Below are 9,766 nucleotides of genomic sequence, written 5' to 3'. Positions count from 1 at the left end.
GCGCGGAGCGGGCCGTGGTGCGGAGGGGGCCGATGCCGGGCCGCTGGACGCCTGGGGCCGCGGCCGGGGAGCCGTCGGGGCCGGTGGCGGCGGCACTGCTGTCGCCGGCGGTGGGCGCCGCCACCGGCTGCTGCCCCGAGGCGTCGGGGAATACTATTGGCTGGTGCTTGCGGCGCTTGCGCTGTTCCTGGTCTCGCCGGTGCTGCTGCTGCTCCAACTCCTGCTGCTGCTCCTCTTGCTGCTGCGGCTGCTGCTGCTGCTGCTGCTCCCTCTGCTGCTGCTGCTGCCGCTCCCTCTGCTGCGCTTGCGCCTGCAGTGGGTCCCCTGGGTGCCGATGCCCCCCCTCTTGCTGATCTTGTTGCGGCGTGTGTTCGTCCTGCTTCTGCTGCTGCTGCTGCTGCTGCTGCTGCTCCTCGCCCTGCAGCTGCCGCTGCTGCTGCGGCTGCTGCTGTTGCTCTTCCTGCCCCAAAGCCCCACTGCCGCTTTGCCGCCGCCCCCGGCCATGCACGCTGCTGTTCTGCCGTTGCAGCTGCCGGCCGCCGTCCTCGTCCTCGGCTGGTCCTGTCTCGTCATAATCTATGCGGTTGTGAGGCACGTGAGCGACCTTCAGGTGCATGCAGCGGCACGCACCACGCAGCAGCATGCAGCGCAGGCGCACTCACACTGCACACGCAAGCAAGCAATTGAGCTGTGTCGCCCCGTGTGCCAGCTGTGCTGCCTCAACTCTGCGCAGCGCACACTGACCGTTGTCCCCATAGTCCACGAGCTCCTCGTCCTGAGATGACATTCCTTGTCGATTGATGCACTGCTTTTTCCAGCGGGAGGATTCGACCCCAGACGTGTTATGCTGGCCTGGAGACGCTTCAACAGTTTATAGTTACGCGGATGTTATGCTTCATGCCTCTGTACGTGCAACCTCGTGATCTGAGTCCCCCTGGTGCCAGAGGTATTCGATGTCCAGAATACTATATCACAGTAGCATGTATTACTGAGCTAGACTAAAGGCTGGCGTCGAAGCAGGGAGCACAAGAAAGCGTGCCGCAAGGTGCCGTCGCCGCAACAGGCGCAAGGTGCCGCAACCGAAAACCGTCAATGAGTCAACCTTGGCAATGAAACCCAACATATGCTTCTCATGACATGATAGCTGCTGGAAGTGAGTTTGATGAGGGCCAGCAGGTTGACACAGGATGAGTGTGCAGATCCAAGCGCGGCTTGGCGTTTGGATGGAGGAGTACAGAGGCGCGGATGGGCCAGGTTGTGAGGTGCGTGCACTGCCCCTGCCACGCAGGCTCATCCTAAAACGTCATTCCACCCGTTGTGCAAATCGTTGAAGGCACTTCAGCAGTCCTACGTGAGCATGCATGAATAGGCCAATTGCCTCCCAAACAACAGGTGGTGCCTGGCCCCGGACACCAGACCTGTTGCTGACGGCTAGTTTGAAAGATCCATGGGCATTTGTGCATGCATGGTAATGGCATGATGCTGACAGCCTTGAAGGTATCCACGCATTCACCAGCAATCCGATCAAGGGTGAGTTCTCCCCTGGCTGTGCGTACTCACGCTGGGGCTTGCAACCGCGGGTACCCCGTGCGCGCCCTGCTCCTGTTGGCACAGAGAGGACCCTGTTGAGGGTCCCAGGGAGGTCCACTACGGCCAACATGCAAGCGCCCCAATCTCAACTTTCATGGGATCAAGCAGCGCAGGTCCTGCCGCATGCATGCCCGGGACGAGCTGTGCACGGCGACATCCTGGCGGCTTCCAAGATGCGGGACACTAACACCAAGGATTACTTTGTTGTTGGTCACAAGGAATGTGCAGGCTGGGCCGCACACGATTGTCAGCTCGTTCGCATGTTGACCAACGGTAGAGCCACGGGAGGCAGCCGCAATCGGGCCGCCATTTTCGACAGCGCAGCCAATCCGTACTGTATGAGGTTCGCCTCAGGGACGTTGTTCAGCGCTCTACCCTTCCCATCTCAATATGGCACGATTTTTCATCACTGTTATCACTGAGTGCGTTGGGTGGCGGGCAGCGCTGCAGGGCGTGAGCTCCTGGTCTAGGCGTCTAGCAAGGCGTGAGCTTCGTTCTCTTTTCAGTCAAGGGATCGCAGCCCTGTCAAAACCGACTCTAGCCTATGACTTTTCGTGCAAGGGCTGGTTCAATGACTCCGCGCTTGTACTGACGCCGGTGTCACCGGGTGGCTGGAGGTCTGGGAGCTGAGCGCGGCCACGGAGCTTCACGCCATGGTCTGGTATCGTCACAGCCTCATACACATTTGATAAAAGACGGTATGTCGCAACTTTGCGGTCGATCTTGGCACGCAGGCCCGCTCAACTCGATCTCCACGCGGGCCGGGAGACCGCCGTTGAGCCTGGCCCGCTCTGTAGTGTCGTACTGGTCAGCAGCACCCGAAACAAGATGAAGTTGGTTCAGCGAGCAGCCGTCTTTGCGCTGCTCATCATGTTTGCAGGTGATGTTGGTGGCTTGCGCCGGCGTCACCTCGCATCGCAGCCCCAGGGGCCGTGTGCACCCGGGTGACGGCGTTGCCAAACATATTTGATGCACCCGTGCGCGCGACGGCGCCCAAAAGCCGCCTCTCAGACCTGTCCACGGCCAACCGCTTCCAACCCCCTCAGGCGCCCCGGCAAGCGCGCAAGGCAGCGGCGCCGCCGCCTTGGAGACGCCGCGCCAAAAGACCATCAAGGCCCTCGGGGAGGCGCTGCCCCAGGCACGGGGCAGCGACGCCATAAAGATCGAGTTCTTGAGCCTCGACAGCGACACACTCGAGAAGTTCGCAGCCATCAAGGGCACGCAGCAGAAGGTGCGGCTGCCCAGCCGCGCGGCGGCTGTCCCAGGCCCCATCGCAGCCACGCCCTGGCAGCCAGCCGGCCGCCGCTAGCGCTGTCCTGGACGCTCGCCGCTGAGTGCCGCAAGATTGCCAAGGAGCCTTGCATGCTGGGAGGACGTGTGAGCACGCGTGGCTGACAGGGGCATCGCATGTGCCGTCAGTAATCAAGGGAGGCGCCGGCCACCTGTTCCGCCTCCTGGGTCGCGCCATACGGTCCGCACACAAGGGGCTCGGACTCAATGGCGGCGGCGACAGCAGCTAAATGCAGCGCTTGGGCCGGCAGGCTCGAGGCCCTGGGGTGTCATGCATTCATCCAAGGCCAATAAAGCTCGCCCACCAAACCACCAAGCGACGCCCGCCTTTCACGACGCCATGGACTCCGGCCGCCCCGCGCCAACGCCAGGTCCTCAGCGAGCTGCCGCCGCAGCGGCTGGCGCAGCTGGTGGAGGCGGTGCGGGCGTCCCAGTACCGCCACAGGAGCGCCTACACCACCTGCCTGGGGCTCCTGCCCGCAGTCAGGGGCATCAGGTGGGCGCTGCGGAGCGGCGCGTTCCACCCTTTCCCCCGCCCTGGGCTGCCGCCCGCCCGCGGGGGCCGCGCCCTTGCCGCGCACGCTGCCAGGAACAGCAACCCCCAAGCCGTCCTGGCCCAGCCCGCGACGCACCTCCCTACCCACCCGCCAGCTGCGTCCTAGCAATCCCACGCCCGCACCCCAAGGCCCGATGGTCACCACTGTCCAAAACCCCACCCCGATCCATGAATCAATTCATAAACAAAACAAGCCCCATCCTGCTTCCACAGGTCCCTCGCCCTCGGGCTGGCGGCGCTGTCGGTGCCGACCCTGGAGGCCGTGGCATCCCTGCCGTCGGAGCTGCCCGTCGTGCGCCAGCTGGCGTACCAGCAGGCGGCGCCCCTCAAGATCCTGCTGCGGGAGCTCAAGGGGTTTGAAGCCGCCAGGGTGCGCGCGGTGGCGGGGGCTCAGGCGCGGCCGCCTCGCGCCGGCATGCAAATGTCACGCCCGCCTGCCTGACACTACGACGTGCCTGCCCTGCGTGACGGCCGCCTGGTTAAGCTCATGGGTGAACGTTGGCACGCTTATCGACGTCTTCAATCACCATGCACTCACTCTGTCCACGTACAGCATTGTGCCACCCGCGCGACCTCATAATGTGCATTGCGATTCTGCCCTGCAGGGCACTCCTGCGGTCGACTACAGTGCCGTCGCTGCTGTGAACGCTGCCTCTCCTGGCGGGCCCCCCACTGGTATTGTCCCAACTGGCAGCGGGCAAACCGTGGTGCTACCACAGGAGTTGCGCACCAACGGCACGGCAAGGCGCAACCGCACGCTGTCGGCCGCCACCCTCAAGCGGCTGCAGCGCTTGTCAAACAAGTGAGGGCGGGGCGGGCAGCAGGCTGCTGCATGTATGGCGGCATCTCTAGCTTTGTGCTGCGCAGCTGGTGCTGCCAAACCCCTGCACGCAATCAAGGCCGGCCTTGCACGAAACGCGCAGACTGCCCTTGCGGTGTCTGCATGAGCGCTGCCTTCACCCACCTCCCTTACATCCTCCCGCAGGAACGCCCTGGCTGCAGCAGGCGTGCCCGACAAGAAACCCGGCTCCCAGGCTGCCACCGGCCTCGTCCCCGCCGCAAACGCCGGCAAGCGCCGCCTGGCGCAGGCGACTGCCGGCGGCAACTACACTGATGTGTTCTCGACCCTGCAGCTGATCGAGAGGGTCCTGCAGCAACATGGCACTCCTCCCCCGCCAGATGCACAGCAGACCGGGGTCGGCGGCAACCTTGGAGGCGGGAGAATTTTTGGGATGTGGAGCGGCGGCGATTACGGGGGCGGCGACTGGGACGCCTGGGGTAGCAGCGACGATTACGATGCTGGCGGAGGCTATATAGGCGATGGTGGTGACGGCGGCGTTGGTAGCGGCGGCAGCGGCAGTGGCCCCGGTGATGCTTGCGGGATCGTGCCAAGCGGCTGCAGTTGCGTTTGGGTCCCACCGCCGGCGTCGCCTTCGCCCAACACAACGGCAGCGCCCTCCGCCAACAGCACCACGGCCCGGACAGCCAACAGCACGGACGCCTTGGTCGCCGCCCTGATCAATGGAACAGCGGCCGGGGTCAACAGCACAGGGGCTTCAGTCAACGGGACCGGGGTCCCGGTCAACGCAGGGGCCGGCCGCCGCCTCTCGGCGCACCGCACACTCCGGTCTGCCTTCAGCACGGCGCAATCTCCAGGCCTGGTGGCGACCACTGGCTACTACGAGGTCCGCTGCACCAATGGCACTGTGTTTGGCAGCAACGGCACCACCGTCAGCAAGAACGAGACTGGTACTTCAAACACAACCGCCAGCCCCAATGGCACTTCTCCGGCGCCGAACAGCTCAGTCATCCTCAACACGACCTCGCCCGTTCCCTCAAACACAAATGCGTCTGTCGCGCTCAATTCATCCGGCACTGGCAGCAGCAATGGCACACTTCAATCTTCCAACGCAACCTCCGGCCCCGACGCCAACACCAGCGCACCTGGGGCCAACGCCAACAGCCCTTCACCTGGAACAAACGCCACGCAACCCATCAACCCGGGCGGTGCAGCCAACGGCACAGGCCCATCCACGTCCAACACAACCGGCCCGCCCTTCAACGCCACCGACGGCGGCGTCAACCAGGCGGCCCCAAACAGCTCCATCGGCAGCCCACCGTTGGCTGGTCAAGCGGCTGGCAACGCCTCCGCTCCGCCGAGCAGACAGGAACCGCAGCCCAACACATCGCAGACTTCCCCGCAGCCTGGGCAGGAGCAGCCCGCCAACTCGACGTCACCGTCGGGCGGGCAGCTGTCAGGCAACGCCGCCGTCCCTGCCGGCCCACCGTCTCCTTCACCCGGCGGCACGCAGAGCAGTACCACCGCCGCGCCGGCTGCCAGCCCCCAGCAGCCGGTGAACTCGCCAGAGACGCGCAGCCCCCAGCCGGGCGTGCAGGGGCAGGGCGACAGTGTGTCATCACCTGCGACTACCAACGGCACCGGCAGCCTTGCTCTGCAGCTGCAGCAGCAGCAGCAGCAGCAGCAGCAGCAGCAGCAGCAGCAGCAGCAGCAGCAGCAGCAGCAGCAGCAGCAGCAGCAGTCGCCATCGCCGGCACCGGCGCCGGCGCCGGCGCCGGCATCGCCCAACAACAGCGCCACCATCGCGCCTTCGCCGCCCCAAGAGCAGCCGCCCTCGCCGCCAGCAGGGGCGCCCAAACCTGTCAATGAGGCTGTCAGCGGAACAGCCGCCTCGTCGCCTCAGCCCACGACGCCCCCCGCATCGCCGGTTCTGCCCATCAAAATCGATACAGCCGCCGTCGTGTCGCCTCCGGCCACAACGCCCCCTTCGTCAACGGTCCCTTTGTCTGCGTCTCCAGCTCTTCAACTGGACACGCCTGCCGCGGCGCCGCCTCAGCCCACAGCGGCCCCCGCGTCGACGCCTCCTGCCACCCAGGCAGTCTCTCCTACTGTGCCGCCAGCGCAACCCCCCCAGGCCCCCCCGCAGCCGGCCGCTTCGCCGCTGCAGGCGGCCGCCGACGCAGCAAAGTCGCCCGCTGCAGGGGCACTGGCGCAGCCGCCGGCGCCACTGCAAGCACCGCAGGCCCAGCAGAGCACGCCTGTCCAGCCAGTCGTTACGCCAAGCTCGGCAGCTCAGCAGACAGCTGCTGAGCAGAAGGCAGCTGAAGACAGGGCCGCGGCGGAGAAGGCTGCTGCTGCGCAGAAGGCAGTGCAAGAGCAAGCGGCGGCTGCTCAGAAGGCGACGGAAGAGTTGGTGCAGAAGGCAGCGGCCGAGAAAGCAGCGGCCGAGAAGGCGGCAGCTGAGCAGAAGGCGGCGGCTGACAAGGCTGCTGCTGATCAGAAGGCCGCAGAAGCGCTGGCGGCAGCGCAGAAGGCAGCGGCCGAGAAAGCAGCGGCCGAGAAGGTGGCAGCTGAGCAGAAGGCGGCGGCTGACAAGGCTGCTGCTGATCAGAAGGCCGCAGAAGAGCTGGCGGCGGCGCAGAGGGCGGCCGCCGAGAAGGCAGCGGCTGACAAGGCAGCGGCTGATAAGGCTGCGGCTGATAAGGCAGCGGCTGAGAAGGCAATGGCTGACAAGGCGGCGGCTGAGAAGGCAGTGGCTGAGAAGGCAGCGGCTGATCAGAAGGCCGCTGAAGAGCTGGCAGCGGCACAGAGGGCAGTGGCTCAGAAGGCAGCGGCTGAGAAGGCAGCGGCTGAGAAGGCGGCGGCTGAGAAGGCGGCGGCGGACAAGGCGGCGGCGGACAAGGCAGCGGCTGATCAGAAGGCCGCTGAAGAGCTGGCAGCGGCACAGAGGGCAGCGGCCGAAAAGGCTGCAGCCGAGAAGGCAGCGGCTGATAAGGCAGCGGCTGAGAAGGCGGCGGCTGAGAAGGCAGCGGCCGAGAAGGCGGCGGCTGATCGGCAGGCGGCAGAAGCTAAGGCAGCAGCAGAGAAAGCCGCCGCCGACGCGGCAGCTGAGGCGGCGAAGCAAGCTGCAGCTCAGCAGGCGGCCGCCTTGGCTGCGGCAGCACAAGCTCCCAAATCGCCACTGCCTCGGAGACGCGTGCTGTCGCTGAGGGGGATGCGCGCTTAGGGTACGCGCTCTCTGGTGCGCTGGTTCAGGCGCAAGAGTGGGGTGTGCATCCATCATTGGGACCTCTCATTTAGGACCAACAGGAATTGAGCTAATTATTGTGTTGAGGACTGCTTTTGTTCACACCACGCGCAAGCTGCACATCTGGTTCTGGTAGGAGTGTGTCTGCAGCACGCCCAGAGGGGCGCCGCAGTGAATGGACATCCCCGTATCCCAATCTTATCCATAATCAACAATTCAAAGCACGCCCCGCAGCTCAAGGCTGTTCGTCTTGCTACCGATCTTGCATTACTACTTGTGCTGAGTCACCGGCTGCGGCTGCCTCTCTGTTGTGGGCCGCATGCGCTGCATGCACACAACATCGCGTTACTACTTGGTTGCTGCACTACAAGAACAAGTTACTCTACACCTTGGATTGCATGCCTGGCTGGTCAATCTTCGCCTAATCAGCAGGGTCAAGTGTGAGACAAGCCAGGGCAATCAAAAGCGGTGACATACAGGAGGCGTTTGGTTACGTCCTCTTTCATCAGGGCTCATCTGGCTTGCACTGTAAATCAGAGTGTGTGGTCAGCTCGCATCACTTCAATGACACATTAATTGGATGGCAAACCCCCATCAGGCTGAGGGCTGCAGGTACCCACCCTGCTGGTTGGTGTGCTTTGGATAATGCATTCAATTCGTTATCAGATATCTTGCGTAACAGCGAGTGAACCCGCTGTAAGTTGATATCAGTGGTGGTGTTAGGGTATACATGGTGGAGAAGTGAACATGGCGGAGGAGGCGACGAGATCAGCCGAGGCTCCGGTGCTCCCCATCCGGCTGTATGCAGAGGACATACGCAAGGCCGTTGCTGCCAATGACGTTGTGGTGGTCATCGGAGAAACGGGCTCGGGCAAAACAACTCAGCTGTCTCAGGTGCGCGCTCCGCTGCCTGCTGCTGTGTTGTGCAACGGGCCCGCGCTCCCTGTATGCGCCCTGCCGCCATCTGTGAGGCTGCGCTCGACCAGTGCCGTGGCTCTTTGATGTTTGCCAACGCGTCCCTACTCCCACAGATCCTTTTAGAAGCCGGCATGGCGAAGGACGGCCTGATAGGTGTCACCCAGCCACGCCGCGTGGTGCGCACGCGTTTGTTCCGCCGCCCCCATCCCGCCCGCGCCCCACACAGCCCGCCCGCCCACCCGCTGCCCCTCAGACCACGGCTTCCCGGTCAGCATGCCGCTCGTGCAGCCGCGGCGACCGCAGGCGTCGCCCCCTCCCCCCCGACGCGCCGCTGTTCACCTTGCTGCATGCTTTGTTTGGCCCCGCAGGCCGCGGTGACGGTGGCGCGGCGCGTGGCAGAGGAGCGGGGCGTCCAGGTCGGCGGCGAGGTCGGTTACGCTGTGCGCTTCGAGGACAGGAGCTCAGGGGCCACCCGCATCAAGTACCTGACGGGTAGCTGGGCGAAAGCTGCCGTGTGCCGGCGCGCGGCGGGCGTTGCGCGGTGGACAGTGCAGGCTGGTGATGGAAAGATCAAAGCTCTAGCACCGCAGCCACGGTGGAATGGGTTGCGCATGTGCCGCAGTTGCGATGCGCACTCCATGAGATGACTCGTGCTGACTTGCTGCTGGCCGGCTGCCGCCTCGCTGTCACAGATGGCACCCTGATGCGCGAATGCCTGGAGGACCCCATGCTCAGCAGATATGAGGTGGGGGCACCAGCAGCATGGACGCAGGGGTATGGGGGAGGGGAGAGGGCGAGGGGTGGGTGCGGAGGGGCGAGGAGGGCGGGGCGGCCGCGGAAGGGGTTATCCAGCAGGGGCGGCCGGACCTCGCCACGTTGGGGTGCTGCTGCCGCACGAATCGGATACCATTGCAAGTAGCATCAAGCAACAAAGGGAAAATGTCTCCACCGTCACACACACACACACACACACACACACACACACACACACACACACACACAACGCACATGCACGCCTCAGCGTGCACCCTCGCATCGGGGCTCATGCTGACAAGGATGTTGCTTTGCGTGCGACTGCGACCCTGGCCTGTCCCCCCAAACCCCAGGTCATCATCCTGGATGAGGCTCATGAGCGCTCCCTCAACACAGACATCCTTTTCGGCCTCCTCAAGAAGCTCGTCACCGTCAGGTGTGTGCGCCCATGTGTGCGCATCCATGTGGGATGGTTTGTCAGTGTGTGTGTGTGTGTGTGTGTGTGTATGTGTGTAAGTGTGTGTGTGTGTGTGTGTGCGTGTGCATGCGTACGTGTGTGTGTGTGTGTGTGTGTGTGTGTGTGTGTGTGTGTGTGTGTGTGTGTGTGTAGTTG

General features: G+C 64.2%; 2 protein-coding genes across 2 annotated transcripts in view; both read left to right on the top strand.

The window, feature by feature from the left end:
- Positions 1-2,418: 2,418 nt before the first annotated feature.
- MNEG_9510 (hypothetical protein) lies at positions 2,419-7,461 on the top strand (the record flags this gene model as incomplete). Its single annotated transcript, XM_014042019.1, has 7 exons — positions 2,419-2,470; positions 2,637-2,821; positions 3,252-3,376; positions 3,650-3,806; positions 4,042-4,238; positions 4,422-4,581; positions 6,403-7,461. The coding sequence occupies 7 exons, from the start codon at positions 2,419-2,421 to the stop codon at positions 7,459-7,461; spliced, it is 1,935 nt and encodes a 644-aa protein (XP_013897473.1).
- A 768-nt stretch (positions 7,462-8,229) lies between these two features.
- Positions 8,230-9,766, top strand: part of MNEG_9509 (hypothetical protein) — a gene marked incomplete at both ends in the record, with an annotated part of 2,396 nt that continues 859 nt past the window's right edge. Inside the window, 5 exons of the mRNA XM_014042018.1 lie at positions 8,230-8,376; positions 8,514-8,576; positions 8,769-8,892; positions 9,093-9,145; positions 9,507-9,589. Of these exons, the coding sequence (XP_013897472.1) occupies positions 8,230-8,376; positions 8,514-8,576; positions 8,769-8,892; positions 9,093-9,145; positions 9,507-9,589 (470 nt within the window). The remainder of the gene's footprint in view (positions 8,377-8,513; positions 8,577-8,768; positions 8,893-9,092; positions 9,146-9,506; positions 9,590-9,766) is intronic.

This window comes from Monoraphidium neglectum, assembly GCF_000611645.1.
Source record: "Monoraphidium neglectum strain SAG 48.87 unplaced genomic scaffold scaffold01962, whole genome shotgun sequence".
NCBI classification, from domain to species: Eukaryota; Viridiplantae; Chlorophyta; class Chlorophyceae; order Sphaeropleales; family Selenastraceae; genus Monoraphidium; species Monoraphidium neglectum.
The sequence above is the reverse complement of the archived record's forward strand: the minus strand, read 5'-3'. Positions and strand labels throughout refer to the sequence as shown.